The 20,060-nt window shown below is 34.5% G+C and overlaps 1 protein-coding gene across 2 annotated transcripts in view; it reads left to right on the top strand.

Annotated features, from left to right (window-relative positions):
• NDRG3 (NDRG family member 3) overlaps positions 1–19,391 on the top strand; it is a 36,800-nt gene extending 17,409 nt beyond the window's left edge. The window contains exons 2-17 of one of the 2 annotated variants that reach the window (XM_070941642.1): positions 1,261–1,365; positions 3,020–3,055; positions 6,426–6,531; positions 6,747–6,867; positions 7,241–7,303; positions 7,601–7,661; positions 8,409–8,495; positions 8,873–8,929; positions 9,274–9,377; positions 10,289–10,354; positions 12,024–12,075; positions 13,419–13,466; positions 14,828–14,863; positions 15,184–15,235; positions 15,857–15,895; positions 16,626–19,391. In XM_070941642.1, coding sequence (XP_070797743.1) covers positions 1,309–1,365; positions 3,020–3,055; positions 6,426–6,531; positions 6,747–6,867; positions 7,241–7,303; positions 7,601–7,661; positions 8,409–8,495; positions 8,873–8,929; positions 9,274–9,377; positions 10,289–10,354; positions 12,024–12,075; positions 13,419–13,466; positions 14,828–14,863; positions 15,184–15,235; positions 15,857–15,895; positions 16,626–16,804 — 1,164 coding nt within the window. In that variant the 5' untranslated portion in view covers positions 1,261–1,308 and the 3' untranslated portion in view covers positions 16,805–19,391. The remainder of the gene's footprint in view (positions 1–1,260; positions 1,366–3,019; positions 3,056–6,425; positions 6,532–6,746; positions 6,868–7,240; positions 7,304–7,600; positions 7,662–8,408; positions 8,496–8,872; positions 8,930–9,273; positions 9,378–10,288; positions 10,355–12,023; positions 12,076–13,418; positions 13,467–14,827; positions 14,864–15,183; positions 15,236–15,856; positions 15,896–16,625) is intronic. The other variant, XM_070941643.1, reaches the window with a different exon arrangement.
• Positions 19,392–20,060: the final 669 nt, after the last annotated feature.

Here is a 20,060-nt window from a genome sequence, read left to right as displayed (position 1 = left end):
TAGATCAGTTTCCTTTAAAGTAGCCATCCGATGTCTTCTAATGACCAACCTTCAAAGACTTGTTATCAGTTTGAAATGCAAATACTATAGGACAGATTTCCCTTCTGGGACTATCTTTCTAATTAACTTCAAAGTTCTTTTTTAAATCAATTTCATCCAAAACTTGCAAGACTTTCCCAAAATAACATTATAATCGCCCTTTTGCTGCATACCAGGGGGAAAAGATTTTACAAAGCTGGAAACATGTAATTTTCCTTTTAAATGGATTGAAGAAGAGACTCACCTAATGACTCTTAAAGTTGCATAATCAAGCTCCCACCGCTGTTGTCCCTTTCCCCAAAAAATTTAGCCTGGCCATTAAGCTGCTTCCTGTTTCTGATTTAAAACTTTCTAAAAGAGTCAACAACACATTTGTGTCTAGCAAAAATTGATTTACTAATTTTACTACTGTAGTTTTAAAACTGAAGAATAATTGTAAAAATAATATGAATTTAATTTATCAATAATAAATTAACTTTATTAAAATATATTGAAGATGCTTTCTGGGCTTTTATTTTATATTCCTGCTGTAATCTTAAATTTATACAAACTAGAACTAGTTTAAAAGATGAAATAGAGGAAAAACTAAGCAAGGCAAAATTGTTAATTTCTCAGTTTTGTTGACCTCAAATCAACTTGTAAACATTTTCACAGCAATAAAATACCAGTAAGTGAAATTTTATAGGGTGTGTCAAATTTTTCAACTTTTAATTTCCAAACATTAGTTGTGCTCAAAAGTTGTGATATGCCTTGGGGTTTGTAAAGATATTTTGATTACTTTAATATAATTTAGATATAACTACATAAATATAATAGCTTTTTAACATTTTGTTTGTTTCATATAATTACTCTTTTTATTTCCCTTAGCTGTTACTAAATGCATAATACTTAACCTTGAATATTAAGAAAGTTAAATTGCATTACACTGCTATTTTTGTGTAATGCTATCTTACAGAAAATATGAGGCATGGAGTATCTAAGTAGTTGTCTGATTTAAATGTTTAGCATCTTCTTCCAGAAATATCATCTTATGTTTATGATTCAGCCAGACCTGCATTCATCTTTGTGAAAAGAGGAAGAAGTTACTATTTCTAGAGGCTTCAACATAGCCTCTAACTGTTTGAGAATCATAGTCTATAGTTTAAAATATTCTATTTTGATCTGGGATCATTTCCTGCATTGTAAACCTTTTGTTTGTTTGTTTGTTTGTTTTGCTTTTAGGAAGAGTACTTTGCTGTTCAGCAGTGAATCTCATTGATTTCAGCAAACATGGATGAATTGCAAGATGTCCAGTTAACAGAAATTAAACCTCTCTTAAATAATAAGGTAAAGAAAGTTGTTTTGAGCATGAGAAAACCCCTAACAATTTTGTACTACATGCCAGCTAGGCGGAGTATGAATTATTGTGTAGGAGGAATATATATTACAGTTTTCTCCTGTGGATGTAGAATTTAATTCACTGAGAAGGTCCATTGAAAACTCTTGAAAGTTCCTATATTTAGTGTAGACAGAGAATTCTTCTCCCAAACCTTTCTTTCTTGCTTCCCTGAAACAAATTCTAGGTTTCAGATTTCATGGAGCAAGCTCTTAGTCTTTGCTGTTGCTCACTGAAGTGCCATGTATATTGATTTCAAATAGTCTTGTGGCATTTCAAAGCAAACAGATCTATTACGGTTAAGCTTTTGTTGATTGAAGTCTACTTGAAAACATCAAAGGCAAAATAATTGCTATAAAAATATTTATAAATGTTCAGGCATATTTTTAGTGAAATCTTCAAAGGTAGGGGGAAAAACTCCAGTGGATTTATTGCCCACATAGTTCATCTTTATTATTTTACAAATATCTCAAGGCAGTAAACATATCCAACACACCTTTCTTAGAAGAGAATGATTGTCTCCAAGTCATCCAGATGATTTTTTTTTTATGCTTAGACAGGTCTTGAACTCACAGTCTCTCGCATTCTAGCTCACTGCCATAACCACTAGACCAAACTGTCTCTCATGACCTTCTAATTGGTAACATAAACAGAATATATTGTGCAATGATCTTGGAATATATTTATACAAAATATTGATTTCTATTTTGTATTATGCAGAGTTTCAGATACATAGATATCCCAAAATAAAGGGATTTTATTTTGTTTTGATTTTATGCTGTTTATTAGGTTAACTGCTCTGTATAGACTGCATAGAAGGAATGTTACCTGAGTAAACAAATTAGGTTAACTTAAACAGTATTGTTTTATTTTTATGATGAAGTTTCTTTAGCTAAAAATTTAAAATTAGTACACTTTCAAGGGGTATATCCATGTATATAAATTTTGTGTGTGTGAATAATGATTTTTTAAAAAGAAAATCTGGAAGGAAATGTAGTGTAACAGTTGAAAGGGAGGGGATGGTTTTGCACGCCCAACTTAATCCCGTGCATGCGCAAATGGACTTTTCACATACTCACGTGAGACTTGTGTGGCCCATTGCCAATGAACCGCGGACTAGTACTGGTCCATGGATCGGTGTTTGGGGACCTCAGCCTTATAAGGTGTCATTCCAATGATAATTCTTGGAAACATTTTATATGCAAAGCAACCATTATTCAGCAGTAGTGCCATTGCTGTAATGTATGCATACTTTTAGCCTATATAATTTTGATGTCTTTCAAAATACAGTTGAAGATAAAAACTTGAATTTATGGCCAAGAACTTTATCTTAAAATTTGGAAGTATTTGTTCCTTGAGAATATCCAGTTTGATGTTAGAAATCCTGACATTTCCATCATGATATGGAATAGATTGATTTCTAGTGGGGTGTGGTGGGGTGAGGGAATTGTTACTATTGTGCACTTGTTTATTGCAATTTAATACAGGAAGCGTCGGCTCAGTACTATACTTTTAGTTGTAACTGAAGTGTTGGAATAAGCTTTTCAAACAGGTGTAAAGCAAAGTTTATGGTTTGTTGATCAGTGGCCATTCTTATATTGACAGAATTCAGCTCGAAACTTCCAGGACTTTGACTGTCAAGTAAGTACTCATACTGGAATGTTTCTGCTTTGTCAGTCTTTTTATTTTTAAGATAAATTGTTGAGATGAAATTGAGAAAGCTGTAGGCCATTGCTTCCCTTATATTCATTCTGATTATCTGCATGTTGGGAAAAAATGTATCTGCCATTAAATTACAAAAGTCTGGTTTGGAGAAGATTGTTTTCCATTAACTTATGAATCAAAATGAGGGTTACGTTGCTACAGTTGTATAAAGTATTTCTCAGATGCAAATATACATTTCTGTTAAGGCTGTTTTCCCAGATCTCAGTATGGCCATATCACATTTTGGACTCTTTTCCTATCTAACTCCAAATCTTTGAAATCAATTTTCTCCTCAGATCACATTTGGAGTCTGATTTTATTAGGTTTAAAAATCTTAAAAACTGCCTTTTATAACCATGGAAGAACCATTCTTTTTTATTACAATATCTGTTACCAATTTAGATTATGATAGTGCTATGATTTAGCAAGGAAGAAAGGACACTTATTTATGTGGCAGGTAATCATCAATCTACTTCTGTTGCTAAGCAATATGGTTTTTAAGTGAGTTGTGTCCAATGTTATGGCCATTTTGCAGTGGTCAAGTGACTCTCCAGTTGACTTAAATTTTTAGAAGCCCCCCTAGGAAGGTTATATTTAACACCTTTATTGATTTTGGAGGAAAGCAGATGCAACAAATAAATATTGTTGATTTAGATCTTAAAGAATTGTGTTTTGAGAGATTTATGTTATGATTATTCCAAAATATGTTTTTGGTTACCTTTTGAATAATTTTTTTATATTCTCTTTTTCTATTTTGTGCAACTGTTTACCTCAAAAAGTAATGATATGTTGGACATGTTGATAGGTACCTTTTGACAAAGATATACAGAATAGAGAAATGTATTTCTTTGCACAATGTTAAATATTACTAAAGAGTGAATCTTCATAATGACATAGAAAACAAGGCACATTGAAATGCATATGACCATAGTGCATAAATTTGTTTGGGCTTCATGACCTTATTAAGGAATATAAAATAGTTTACAGTAGTTGGGAACAATCTCTTCGTCACCTTATTTTGTAATCCCAGAATTACAAATTTATAGCTATTAAACTATGGGCCTTAATATTGTTTGCCTGACATTGATAAACTAAAATTCTGTCTGGAATCCTTTCCTTGCTAAAAAGATATTTCTTTTTCCCAAGGGAAATACATGGCCCTATGCAACAAAAGAATGCAAAGCCTCCTTCATAACAGTGCAATATCTGTTACACTTATATAGACTGATTAGTTTATGAAATTTATTAACAATGTTTTAATTTAGTTACAAAATTATGTTGATATTAAAAGATAATGTAATGACAACTCTAATTTTAGAAATACATACAAAGAAATATGTCTATATCCTAGTTGCCAGAAAGCTCAGTTATTTTAAGTTTCAGAAGATTTACTAGCTGTTGTTTTGGAATTTATTATTTATTTATTTATTATTTATTTATTATTTACATTTTTATACCGCCCTTCTCCCGAGGGACTCAGGGTGGTGCACCACCATACTAAAACATGTGTATCTATAAAATTTAAAAAACAGTTTAACAAATATTAAATGGTTTGGCCCTATATTAAAAACTAAATCACACATTAAAATCCATTCTTAAGGCAGCCCAGCCTGTTGAAACAATAGAGTCTTAAGGGCACAGCGAAAGGTACGTAGGTCAGGGATCATACGAATCTCCGGGAGCAATTCATTCCCGAGGGCAGGTGCCCCCACAGAGAAGGCTCTCCCCCTGGGGGTCGCCAGTCGACATTGTTTGACCGACGGCACCCTGAGGAATCCCTCTCTGTGGGAGCGTATTGGTCGGTGGGAGGTTATCAGTGGCAGAAGGTGATCTCGTAAGTACCCTGGTCCTAAGCCATGGAGCGCTTTAAAGATGGTGATCCAAGGGACTTGTCATGCTTTGGACATCTTCTTTTCTGCTAATTCACCTAAAAGTTTTTTTTGAAGCTGTAGAATAGAGATTATTCTATACCACTCAGTGGTATAAAATAGATTAGATATATACTGTATAAAAAAAGAGAAAATCATAAAATTAACTGGATTTATCACTTGGTTGGCCATGAGGGAGGTATATCGAGGACAAGGAAGGGTACACGGGGATGTGCAAGTATTAGATACAGAAATATCTCTGAAATTATGACCTAATAGTTATGGGTTGTCTAGTAATCATCTAAAAATGCATGTAAAAAATATGGAGCCTAAGCAAAGTTATTCTGTTGGTTGAACAATATTCTGTATTCACATGCTAGAATATGTTCAGACAAAAATCCTGATTGGACTCTACTCTTTGGCACATCTTGAGTTGTTGGAGTCATTGTGTACATAATTGGCTTACATTTCACAAAGTAATCATTCTAGATTTACACTTTCATCTATTTATATAGAATACCATAGAAACCAGCATTGCTTGCATAGACTGTTGCTGTTCTATTAATAGTTTTGCCCTGTGTGAGTATGAATAATTTAATTTACTGTGCTAGTTTATATTTGAGCAACTAGCTTAGCATGATTTTTACTTCACAACGTAGTTTTGCATTTCGACTGTTTATTCAGAATCTAAGTAAAATGTGTAAAAGAGTAAATCTACGTGTTAGATGGAATCTTGCTCCTGTTTGTCAGGATTTTTCAAATCTTAATAATGCTATAGGTGAGAAGGATTTCTATGTGGTTGTTGCTCTGTTAAGACATAAAGCATTTAGAAAGTAAGTGATCATATGCAGCCAGAAAGTGTCCGTTGTATGGAAGTATTGTAGTTTGAAAATATTTCAAAAGTATTCCAATATATTGGCCCAATAAAGAATTACACGGAAGGTTTTCTTGTGGTTGTAGCATATAGGCTGGATCAAAGTTGGACAAAACAGAGTTAATGAGATTGAGTAAAATCAGTTGTTTGGCATAATCTATTTTTTATAATATAGCCACAAATTCTTTGAGAAGGTTCTTTAACTTCTATTAGAGTTGTAGCATACTCTAAACAGAGTATCTAAGCATGCCCATTACAGCAATGTTCATTTCTTGAATGAAAACTGAAAGAATACAAAAGAGTACTTTTCCTGTTTTAACAACCTCTATATAAAATTCTTTTCTTTGAGCAGTTCTTGAAATTTAAAATTCACTATTTGATGAGAACTTTGTAAAAAGATTTATAGAATCATTTTTTTAATCAGGAGGTTTTTCCTTCAGATTAAATAATGTCCTTTTTATTCCCTGATGTTCTCAGTTTTTGAGCTATATACTAGGGACTATGTCATGTTTTCTGTGTAGAGATTATTCCTCTTTAATCTCAAAATTGACATTTCGTTCTGTAGGAGCATGATATAGAGACAGCTTATGGAGTTGTCCATGTCACTATGCGAGGCACTTCAAAAGGCAATCGACCCGTCATCCTAACGTATCATGATATTGGCCTCAACCGTGAGTCCTTTTTTTCATGGTATTTTCATGTTGACTCACTGACTATGTTGTATTCATATTTTCAGAATAGAAGTGTTTGATGCAGAAGCAGTTCTTTTATTTACCATAACTAGAAAACAAACATGAACATTACCAGTCTTAACTTGTATTTATCAAAGTAAGACTCAGGAACTGGAGTGGTGCTTTCATGGTCATTTTGTGGGTTTGTTTTACAGATAAGTCCTGCTTCAATACTTTCTTCAATTTTGAAGACATGCAGGAAATCACACAACACTTTGCTGTATGCCATGTTGATGCACCTGGACAACAAGAGGGGGCTCCTCCTTTCCCTTCTGGGTAAGTGTAGTAATATTCCTTTGATCCACAATGTTTAAAATTGAAATAGATAGGGGAATAGCCAGATTTCCTGTATTTGCTTAATGTATATAAATAGATACAGTACTGATTTGGGAGATACAGGAATACAAGTAAGAATAATGCCATGGGTAAATGTATGTAGAAATGTTACTGGTGGGACAACTCTTTTGTGAGACCTTTAGGCCTCTGAGTTGAAAGTCTTTTGATCACTACAAATCCATACTCTAATTAACCATGTCCTAGAATCTATTACTATGGAACTGTTGAAATCTCCTTGCAAAATGGCATATATTTGATGAGCTAGCCTTGGAATAAAGTCCTTTTATGTCAACTTCATCTTTTCCAATTTCAGATATCAGTATCCTAGTACTGATGAACTCGCTGAAATGCTTCCTGCTGTTCTTATGCACCTGAGGCAAGTATGCAGAATAACGCTGACTTTCCTTTATTAACAATCACAGATGCTAAATAGCCTTTCTTTGATGTTGTCCAGAGGAAAAAGAACAGCTGTTATCATATTGCAACAAAGCCAATGGTTGTAAAGTTTATTCAGATGCCATTTGTAGAATCTTTCTTATTTCTTATTTCTTATCATAAAATCATACAAAGGAAAATTGTATAAATGGTATGATATTAAGGTTACATAAATGTGATGGGTCCTGCTAATAGAAAGGATACTAAGAGATTCTCTTCATTTTCAACTTTTTTTCAGCCTAAAAAGTGTAATTGGAATAGGAGTTGGAGCTGGTGCCTATATTCTCAGCAAGTTTGCGGTAAATAGCATTTGTGCTCATTTCTTTGTTTCAGCAAATTAAGTCTGTTTAGGTGCTAGATGTCCAGGTAGAATCCAAACATAGGATACATGTAGTAGTGAGAAGGACATTATTTAATTGGGTTTTAATCATGTTTTAACTTTTGTATTTATGTGTTTTATTTTGTGCCTGTTCACCGCCCTGAGTCCTTCGGGAGTAGGGCGGTATACAAATTTAATAAAATGAAATGAAATGAAATGAAAATGCCCATAGTGGCAGTAGTGGCAAAAACAGTCTCATTCTTTAGTGGTATGAATGCCGTAAAATATTGAGTAAATTTGAGGCAGTTAATTCAAGATTATGATTATCATGCTATTGAAAAAAAAATAGTGCATCGTCATCTTATAAAAAAGAGTGCATTTACTTTTGAAAATCACTATAAACTTGCCAGCATTTCCTTGTGTTCTAAGTTATATTCTCCAACACCATGGCCTTTTTGGTGGTCACCTTAAAATTATGTTTTATTCCTTTTTACTCATAGTTTATAGTTTATTATTGGATTATTTTGTACAACTGAAGGTGGCATACATGATACTTCCCACAATAAATGTGTTTATTTCCTATGTTTATGTATTTATTTGATATATTTATTATACTGTCATAATAAAAATATTTTTTTATAGAATTTATAGAATTTTATAGAATATAGAATTCCAGCACGAACAGTCAGAAAAGTAAAACTTTAATATTTTCCATTTCTGTTTTTAGTTGAATCATCCAGACTTGGTAGAAGGCTTAGTGCTAATTAATATTGATCCATGCGCAAAAGGTTGGATAGATTGGGCAGCATCCAAGGTAGGATGGAACTCTCTGTTTTGTGACCAAGGTGATAATATTGACATGACTAGAAATTCAAAAAACACTGAATATTTGTTTTGGACTATCACTTCTTTTTTCTTTTCTAAACCCAAAGGAAGATGAAAGAATACAGAAGTGGCTTTATTGATTCGACATACTGAAATGTATTTTGATACATTTTATGTAGCTGTATTATAGGGTTTCTCTCAGCCATAAACCTGGCCTTAGGTCAAACGGTGCATGATTTAGAGAGAATATCTGCATGTATTTTTAATGCTAGAATTACAGATGGATGAAATAGCATGTGAAAAAGCAGGATGTGTTAATATAAAACTGGGCAGTGCCAATATGTAATTTTGGTTTCTTTTTTTCAGTTTTCTGGATGGACAACTAACCTTGTGGATATTGTTTTAGCTCACCATTTTGGCCATGTAAGTTAATTACAAGTTTTAATATTGAAAATACCAATATATATAATCAACTTCACATATATTAATGAACTGTTCTTGTTCCTAGCACAGGAATTGTTTATAAGAATGCTTATGCTTTCATAATTTTAAGTTTTATTCCTGAGATAGGTGTGGCAGAAGACTATAATAGATAGTAAATGTAAACTGGAACTCAAACCTTCTGCTGATATGGAAGCTGATTTTTACCTGCTTGTAGTCTGCAGTGTACATTTACCTTTTTAGTTTTTACAAGATAGCTGAAGTGTGCTTACTGTTTTATAATACAATTAACCAGATAAATAATTATAATATTTGTCATTCCTCAGGAAGAACTGCAGGCTAATCTGGACCTAATTCAGACATACAGACTTCACATTGCACAAGACATCAATCAGGAAAACCTTCAGCTCTTTGTTACCTCCTATAACAGGTAATGTGTCTATTTTGGATCCACACTGAAAACTCTTTTATTTACTCCACTCCAGTTTTGAAAGTATAAATAATGTGTTAAGCAGCAGATAACGCACATTCACAAATCAGTATATTTAGCCTTAATTTCAATTGTAAAAGGCCTGCAAGATAGTTAGGGAAAATTCTTGTTCTTTTTTGTCTTAAATTTCCTGTTTTATTTCCATTATAGTCCGTAATGTTGTAGATTTTTCTCCACAACAAAACCTCTTCTAATTATCTCTTCATATTTTTCTGCTTTTTTGTTTACAAAAGAAGCAGCACATGAGTATCCCTTTAGAAACAGAATGTTTAGAAAGGGCTCCTTCATCAAGCTAGACATGAGTTCCAAATCAGATACAATGTGAGAGATCCATGATCTGTTCTCTCAATAGCTTCTCTTCATTTCAAAAATGTGTGTGTGTGTATGTATTTGAAATATCTGATATTTTAACATATGTGATCCAGTGGATTTTAAGAAGTAGCTTTAAAAAATTAGAAATTATTAGGATATCTGATTCTGTGTAGCCCGCATTATATGTTATTTAACAAGAGTAATAAGCTTATATCAGTCCATATCACAAAAAATATTCAAACATTCATAACCATAGTATGGGACTAGATCCATTTAGCTACCAGTACTGAAAAAACTAATATTGAGATTAGATAGTTTTAGCCCTATATTTTTATTACCAAGGTTCAGTACTTCAATAGTTTCATATTTTTCCCCATAAGTAGTCACAATCTAACGACATAAGATTTCTGTCTTAGCCAGTACTTCGCAGACTGCCAATTGCTTGCTTGCTTGCTTGCTTGCTTATTTATGTATTAATTATAAAGCTTCTATATCACTTCAATCACAATAGACTAAATAGGTCTCTCTTTGCCTTCAAGTCGTAGAGATCTGGATATTGAAAGACCAATCTTGGGTATGAATGAAGAAGCAGCAAAAACACTCAAGTAAGATGCTTTTGACTGTCTTTTAACCATATTGCTTGAAACTGGATGGATTTTTCCCCCCGCCTATATTTCCTTTGGTTGGAAAAGTTACTTCCCTTCCCTCACTTTTTCTAATGCTTTTGATAGATGTAGTAGCAAGCCAAATAATCTTGTATTCAATTTTTCTTTCCTATTTATATTACATCAGATGCCTTTTTATATATTGCATATAAAATTACATATATTACATGTACATATGTGTGCACTACAGGCACATACAAGATATTTAAAAACTGTTTGTGAGGGCTGAGTTTTTAGTTTTCATAAGCCTTCTGCTGAATGGTGAATTGCAGAGTTGATCTTTGCCCCGAAGAAATGTTTGTATGAATCCATCATGCTGAGTGTGTTTCCCCAGCATGGCAGAGACTCTTGTAACAGAGAGGTGGGGAACTGACTAGAAAGCAACAGAAACATTGAGCTCTCCAAGAATCTACTGAAGTTTATTATTCTTAGTCCCTTGAACATTCAGAGAAAGGGACTGAAAACAAAACAGACTCTTTGGGGACTCAGCAGTCCAAATTTAGAGCTCAGACTAATGCTCAAAACACTGTACTTAACCAGGAAAGTAAATGGATCTGGTGGCAGCAGCAGTTTGAAGCTTATTCTGCTTTCACACCAGTAGTCTGAGTAAGTTTTCCAGCTTCGGCTCTGAGCCTATAAACAACTCCTAACTTAACGAGGGCCCCTTCCTTTATTCTGAGTAAGACTTTCCAGCATGAGGAACCTGCTCTTTTCTCTGCCAGGGCAATAAGCTGAATCCCAGCCAGGCAATATAGAAATGGAGGGGGTGGGGTTTGTTTGCTTGATGAGGTAATCCAGCAGGTGTTTTCTCTGTAGATTTCTCTTTGTTGTCTTCTGGCATCTTCCTTAGCCCTTTTTTTTCCAACCCCCACACCTGCCTTTTATTCAGAGCAGTCTTTATGTTTAGGGAGGCTTGTGTTTTCCCTTCACTATACCCAGTGCTGCTACCCTTCAAACTATCTGTATAAATAACAGCTTGACAGCTAGAATTGATGCTCTGATATATGGCAAAGTATTTGAGGACTTTATGGCCAATATATATTAGTTTATGTATTGTAAACAAATGCTGAGCAAGACTGGGAAGACTTGTTTCATAAGGCTCTGTCCCCACTGAAATGAATGAACGTGTTTTGATGCCCTGTATCAAGCCTGTCAAACTGGCAGCCCACGGGCCGGATACATCACACGCAAGCCAAGCCCACCCCAGCTCTGCAAAGGCAAAAAACGTTGCAATACGTCATAATCTGGCCCATGACACGATCGAGTTTGACACCCGTGCCCTATATGTTCTGATTTAATGTTGCACTATTAAAACATGATCCAGTTGTGAGCATGATCAAAAAATTAAAAAGCAGGATTTTGACAACAGAAGATAGTGTTAATGCTAATCAGATATATCTATAGGGAACATCACAGAGTGGCAAATGATGAAAGCATTGCAGCACATCCCCCATATTTTGTACATAATCATTTTGCACATACATAAGGGATGGAATTTGCATTGTGATAGCACACAGTTAATTCTGGCATTTGACAAAGCTTTGGAACCTGCAGAAAACTCAGCTGATGATTGTATAGATTATAATGCTAAACTGTGACTCCTTTACAGGTGCCCTGCCTTATTAGTAGTTGGAGACAGCTCTCCTGCAGTTGAGGCTGTGGTAAGTAACCTAATCATTAGTTGGTCATTTCCTCAACTCATTATCATGTTGTAATTTCATCTAGACTTTTTCAAATTTTCCTTTACTGGAGGAAGTAAAATTTTCTAAATTTGGAATTTGCTTTATTTGAAGCGTGCAAATAATTTATCTGCATTTTAATAATATACTATAATAGTTTAATATAGGCAATTTTCTGTATATTAAGATATAAGATACAAGCAAAGGTTCCTAAGTGGGGGGATCTCAACAGTTATGACTAGAACAACTAGACACAAGGACAGTTTTTTCCTGAATGCCATCACTCTGCTAAACAACTAATTCCCACAACACTGTCAAACTATTTACTAAGACTGTATTACTATTATTCTTCTCATCCTTCCTATTACCTATCTCCTCCCACTTATGACTATAACCATGTTGCTTGTATTTTTACAATTTATATTGTTCTGTTTGTTTCCTAGTATGATTTGATTGCTTATTAGTAACCTATATCACTAAGTATTGTATCTTATGATTCTTGATGAATGTATTTTTTCTTTTTTTCCTTTTATGTACACTGAGAGCATATGCACCAAAGACAAATTCCTTGTGTGTCCAATCACACTTGGCCAATAAAGAATTCTGTTCTGTTCTGTTCTGTTCTGTTCTGTTCTGTTCTGTTCTATTAATATGTATCTAAAGAAGTTTGAATCTTCCTTTCAAAATAGTAATAATAGAATATTTGTATATTGAGAACCATATAGCACTTTGTGATTTCAATGGAGACGATCTAAAATTGCATGCTTTCCTGTACTCCTCTGAGTTGATTTAGTTTCCATGTTGTATATATAGACAAAGCAAATGCCAAAAGCATCTCTGAGGGAGTTGGCCATATAAATTGGATTTGTCACTTCCTAAAGGTTTAAGGATTCTTACTCTCATCCACATTAGACTCTTCATGTTGCGGAGTACATGGGATTTTCCTTTCTTTTTTCTTGATAACAATCTTGATAACAATTGTGTAAAAATTAGTTTGTGAAATAGAGACATGCCCAGTGAATTTTTGGACTGGGTGGGTATTGAACATAAATCTGAGTCCAACATGCAATTTGCCACTATAGCTGCTGACATGTTCTAGCAGTCTGATGCTAGCAGTCAGATCTGAAATTAAACCCTTATTTACAGGAAAGACAGGAATATTGTCTTTAAAATTAGTGACTGTAACTATAGTATTTTAGTTTTAAGATTTGCTTCTAATCCATAGATACTGTTGTTGTTGAGGCATTGGCTTCTTAGGGAGGGCTTTGAATTATAGTTAGTTTGTCAGCGATAACTATATATATGCATTATTTTGTGTTTTGTAGGTTGAATGCAATTCACGCCTAGATCCAATAAATACAACACTCCTGAAGGTAACCAAAAATTAAAGACTTCTCTGATGACAAGTGATCCCCTACTGTGGGCTTTATATGAAGTCTACAGAAGGGGATTGTGGGAAGAATGGATTCTTACAACTATTCATTCAGCAACTGTTTAAAATTACACTAGAAGTTATGAAGGCACTGAACAAAATGACTTATCACCCATGCCCAAAGTTATAGCCACTACAGTGCCCCCATGGTCATGTGATAAAAATTAGGGTGCTTGGCAGTCTACTCATACTTACAACCACACGGGTGCTGCAATTCTCCCACCCATCTATTTCCCCCACATCTGTGCCCTTTTGGTCCCCTACCACCCTGCCCTGTTGTGCCCCAGGTTACCCCCACCACCTTGTCCCCGCTGCTGATAAAGCATGTCTGGCCTGGCAGCTGAGACATATGAGCTGGCTTTGCATGATGGGGAAAAAAAGGGGGGGGGAGGCACAAAGTAGCCTCTCCCAGAGCTAGAACATGCCAAAATACTACTTTTTGCCATACTCCTGGACTGTTTGGGGATGGTTTTGCATTGTGAAAAAGGAACAAAGACCAGAAGCAAGAAAATGGTAGCAAAGGTGAGCCTGGGTGGCAAAGCACATGGCAGCAGGGGTCTCAATGTGCAGTTTAGCAAGGCAATTGGGACTGGACTGGGGTGCCTGCAGTTTCCTGGAGCATGGTGGATCTGGAGCCACTTGCCGCCCTACAGCTGGGCAGCTGAAAGGGCAGAATAGTGGAAGAGATAGGTGGGACTAAACCCAGAATGGCTTGGATTGGGATGGGTTCTCCATTAACAACTGGTAAAATTCACATAACAATGGCAGTAGGGATTGCCAGGCTGGTTGCTGGCGGTTGCTAAGCAGTATAGTCATGTGATGTCTTACTTTACGATATCGCTTAGCAACCAAAATTTCAGTCCCAATTGTTGTAAGGCGAGAACTTCCTGTAGAGACATCTAGGGAATTATATGTTTACAACCCTCCAGTATTAATTTTATAAATTTTCAGCTAACATGGTTCACAAATCTCTTCCACCTTAAAAGAACAAGTCTTGATATGTTATTTATTCTAATCAAGTAGGTATGTATAAGGGTGGGTGTGAGTGCATTTATTACATGTTTCATATCTCTATTTTGTCTCTTCCTTTTTTTGCCAATGTTATGTTTCATTGTCTCCCATTTCAGTACACCAGCGATCTGTATTTACATGAAAAACTTCAATTTTAAAATGTTATGTGCTTGGAAATAGAAGTTTTTGCCTCTCTGTACTCCATCATAGTACTATGATGGAATCACTTAATAGATTTATAGCTCAACTATTTTTTTTTTTTTAATTTAACCATCCACTTTTCTCTTCCAGATGGCAGATTGTGGGGGATTGCCCCAAGTTGTTCAGGTAAACTCTTATTCTAGGAATTGTCATACTTAATGCATCTAAAAGATATCCAACTAATCATTTATTGTCATGTTTAATTGCAGTTTTAAAAAAAATACCAAAAGAATTTGTAATATCTGACAAAATAATTAATTATGAAATAGCAAAATGAACAATAAAAGAAAAAAATAGAAAATTAGACTGGAAAATATCCTGAAAATCAACAAATATATATAAATCACCCAAATATATATCATATCCATCTAATTATGTATTAACAATGCCTCAAATTGTGTATAGCAACTTGCTTATACTTTTTGATTATTATTTTTCTTTTCCAGCCTGGGAAGCTAACTGAAGCTTTCAAATACTTCGTTCAAGGAATGGGTTATAGTAAGTGATAATATATTGTCCTTGCATTAATTTCAATTTAGAGCCTATTACATGATTGAGATTATTTATTTCTCAATCATAGATCCTATTCTGCACTTTGGCCATCGTAAATTCATACACATTATTGTACTATAAGATAGTTTTATCTATCACAGTAGGATATTTGTAAAGGAGGATTAATCATCAGTCCTTGAATGACAGTTCTACCTTTTAGTGATTTGTTCTCTATTGAATAGATTTGGATCTTTCTAGTTTCCTAAAGGCTGTTTTGGAGAGACAAATATCTAACCTGTGCTTAAAAGATTATCATTATAGTTTTTCTTACCGATAACTTTATTGGCAGAGATGATGGTAGGGTATTCTTAAAACGTTTATCTGTAAAGTAATATGCATGAGCTTTTTTCCAATGTAGAAAGTAATATCAGGTTCAGTAAAAGTCGAACAATTGAAAACATATTATAAATTGCCCAAAATATTCTTTATTGTTTTACTAAGCAACTCTTAAAGCTATAGAATTCAAAATATGGAAACGCTTACGGTCAGACAAGGCTTACATTGTCTCAAGTTTGTTATAACTTCCCTAACTTTGTTTCCCATTCCCTCTCTTATCTCTGCTTCCAGTCCCTTACATGCAGCTCAGTCACCTGAACACTGAGCCAGGTATCTACAAGTATATGTCTGGTTTGGCTGAGTTCCATTTTTCTTATGCATTATGCCGCTTACAGCATGGCCTGGTGATCTTTTGCACTCTAGGCCATCTCATTGTACACTTTTTGTGCTACAATCCTTTTTAGTGGTTTAATTTGCCTTGGTTTGACTATTGCATGGTTTGCAACTAGCTGGTGGTGCAGGAATCAGATATATGAATTTGAAGTTTCTGAAAAAGCTTCATGGGTATATGTATATGTATAGAGTGGAGAGGGCATGACTGCCTTGCACAGAATGTTTCTGCTGATTGACTGTATCAGGGTGTTCCCTGATCATAGGCTTGAACAACCCTTTCAATTCTGAGAGTGGAATGATATGTAGGAAAAACACTATTCCTAACTCTTCAGCAAAATACAGAGGTAGTTGGCGGGTATGTCTAAGGAAGCAGTTACAAGTAGAAGCAAAAGTGAAAATAAAGCTCAACTGGGAGGGAGGAGTGAAAAGGAAGTTTATTTGCAAGCAAGATCTGAAGATGAGAAAAAGGTTTAAGCTGTTTATTATATACAAATGTTCCTGCATTTTACCACAGCAAGTACAGACTAAAGAAATGTGAACAGAGTGATGCCTGATTTGCTTTTCAGCAGCAGCTCTCCTTTTCTTTGTGCCTCCTCCATTATAAGACCTCTGAGGCAGTTAAAAAACATTTATTATTTCTGACATTCACTTGCCTGTCTCCTTACAGTGCCATCTGCAAGCATGACCAGGTTGATCCGTTCCCGGACCCAGTCATCTTCAAGTGTAGGTTCAGGAGAAGGCACTCAAGCACGGTTTCAAGCCAGCAGCCTAAAGGAGGCGAACATGGGAATAGCTGAAACTACTGAAGTCCATGGCAATCCTCAGACTATGGAAGTATCCTGTTAAGCAACATGTGAATCCAGACCATTCTTTTTCTCTCTTTTCTGCACCCATTGAACAAGTTTTAACAGGTTTTTCCCTCTCATTATGCCTGCTAACTTTTCACCTGTCTCCTTGGTGTTATATTTAGTTATGTTTGTACAGAAACTTTTAGCTGCCTACAGATATACCGAACGATAGCTGCTGGAGGTACAGGAGTTATTTTTGAGCTCTGATATTTTTTTGCAGACTCTAGATCAAAAGCTGGGTCTCTCCTTTTGCCTTTCTCCCCTCCCCACACCAAGGAAACTGCCCATTTTGTTTTCATTCCTTCCACCTTTCCATCACACCTTCATGTTTATCTGCTTGAAATATTTGGTGCTCTTTAAAAGATGTTCCCTGGTGTGGTGGTGGTGGTTTTGATTTCTTAAAAATGGCAGTTTGGTTTAGCCAGTTAATTCTATGTGCAGAATCTTGCTCTGTAACATGCAAGGAAAAGAAATACTTTCATGGGTGACACAAGGGCTTGCTGATTAATGCTGTATAAATCCAAATTTAGCTTGTTCTCAGTTAAATATGAAGAAATAATATGTGTGTCATAAATGTGGTAAATGCGCTTCCACAGTGGGCTTGCCACTGAAATTGTATACATCTGTATGCATCCATTAACTACTAACTTCCATTGGTGCTAGGCAAGATGAAAATGTCTTCATTTCCCCTGGCCTCCTTTGCTATCCGATCATTTGGGAACAGTGTGTCTCTCCTGTCTTTTCGAAATTCAGATGATCATTTTTGTGTTTTTTTCACTTAGAATTGCTTTCTAGTGTGCTTCTGCTGAAAGATGTTAAGGCTTTTTGACTGTGGTCCTAACAGTGTCTTTGGAGTTTTGATTAGAGAGGACAACTTTGATTCAGAACTCCCAAGAGTGGCTCTATTTCTGTTCAAACTCTTGAGGTCATAACATAATGTATCAGTTGTACAAGAGTTCTATCTTTCATAACTGAGCAGGAGAAAGGAACCTCTTTCCTGTTGGTTTATTCAGAGGCATCTCTCACTAGGTTACTACTAGGTAATTAGGTTACAAGAAGAATGAGGTATTTAGCCAGCTTAATTTCCAACAAATTTCCAACGTATTATTCTACTGTATGTAAATGATTTACACACTATAAAATAGGTAAAGTTATAGCAGATTTAGAAATGGAACCAGATGATATTTAGTATAATTCCCAACACCGTATACAATTCGTTCCTGAAGCTAAAAACAAAACTAAAATTCCAAAGTTGAAAAAAGATACTAAGCCAAATATCTTAATTTTCACAAGTGATCAGTAACTTTGACAATAAATTATACACTTTTAATTTCTAAAGGGAATTAAATGTACTAGTTCAGAGATATATTTATAGTTATTGAAATAAGATAAATTATATTGAATTGAACAACTGAATTCTAAATTCTGGTTTTTGAATAGTTGAGTGAGTAAGAAGACAATGCTATGAACATTGACCCTAAAGTAAACCTCATTGAGTTTGATGGGTTTCATTCCCACCTAAGTGTATGTGGGGATTGAAGACGAGTAATCTTGAATGAATATATATAAAATGGGAACTTATTCATTCTGTACTTGAAAGACTAGCTTAACATTTATTAATTATAATGCTAATTCTATATCTGTGAAAGACCATTTGGTTCTTTATATAAATTTCCCTCCACTATTTTCATTAAACAAATATTTTACTAAGGACTATTACAGAAATTTTTTTCTGTTAATTTAGAAGGAAAATAATATGTTTTTTCCTCCAAACACACACACACACACATAAATATATATAATTTATATTCTGATGGAAATAGATTAAAATTAAGTGCACTAAGAATCAGGCAGTTTTGGAAATAACTTAAAATCTGCTTCACTGGGATTTCAGAATATTATTCTAAAAAGACTATAGAATAGAATTAACTCAGGATTTCTGAACCCAAAGCTAGTTTTGTAGCCTTTCTCTCTCAAGCAGATGCATTACTAAAAATACAAAAGGGAAATATCTAAACTGAAATATTTGTTGTTCTTGAGTTACATAAAACTATTGTTTCATTTAAATAACTAGTTAAAGGAATGCTTTGGTGTACTTTATATTGTAAAAGTGTGCTCTGCTTATGGCCTGTATATTACATATGTGTTTATATAGGGTATCTCTGTGTGTATGTGTGTGTGCACGCACGCACACATATACACATTCATTCCATGCAATGCTATTAAATTTAATTCTTTGCGCCTGGTAGTTATGGGAGATTTTTGCCATGAAAATTAGGAAGTTCCTAAATCATATTATTTTCTTGAATTCACAATAATTTTGTGTTTTCTAATTTTAGCTGGAAGAGAGAAAATCTATGATCTGTTAGACAGTGAGATTGCTGCTATTGGGAAGAGAAATGAGCTGCATTTTTCATGAATATGGCAGATTATCTACTTTTTACTGCTGTGTATTGTTTATAAGGCCAAGATCTTCAGGAAATGTCAGATTCAATTCTGTTTCAGGTAGAAGAAGGGATTGGAAGATTTTGCCGGGGGGAAAATTCAAACCAGTTAAATAAAGTATAATCAATTTTAATTGTTAAGGTGATTGTCTCTGTGTCCTTTTTTCCTCCCTTTTGAATTGTCTTTTAAAGAGTACATTAATAGATCATTGAATAATATTGATATACAATCAGCTGAGTTCCAAAATGAACAAATTAGTTTCCCTGAACTTAAAGATAGCACAAAAATTGAGAAGCTTTCTTCCTTTTTCCAATGACCAATTGCTAATCAAATAGAAATGTGGGATAGGAAGCAAAAAGGAGAGAAAGCAAGATGGCTGCCTGGGAGCTCAGCCACCACAGGTCTTGTGAAAAAAGAGGCTGAATAAATAGAGCCAAAGCCTGGAAGTCAGATAAAGAAGGAAATTTAAAAAAAAAGACATTATGAAGCGAGGCAAAAGGAAAGGAGGGAACAAATGAAAAAACTGAGAGGAGAGAGGCATTTATTTCTTCCCTTCAGAAAAAAATGTTTTTCTTCCCTCAGATGGAACCCAGATTTAGAAGCCAAGAAGACTAAAGCCAGCCAATAACAAATAGAAAATTGGAAATGTACATTTTTCTTTCCTCCTAGGAAATAAACATTCTTTTTTAAGAAAAAAAGAAAAAAGCACATTTTAAATAAAAAATAACAAAACTTAATAACACTTTCAACAGAAATAATATATGCAATAACAGGAAATCTGAGACAGTCTTCTGGCATCCTTTTTCTTA

This window comes from Pituophis catenifer, unplaced genomic scaffold, assembly GCF_029215685.1.
Source record: "Pituophis catenifer annectens isolate HBS135680 unplaced genomic scaffold, rPitCat1.0.hap2 SCAF_3, whole genome shotgun sequence".
Lineage (NCBI taxonomy): Eukaryota > Metazoa > Chordata > Lepidosauria > Squamata > Colubridae > Pituophis > Pituophis catenifer.
The sequence above is the reverse complement of the archived record's forward strand: the minus strand, read 5'-3'. Positions and strand labels throughout refer to the sequence as shown.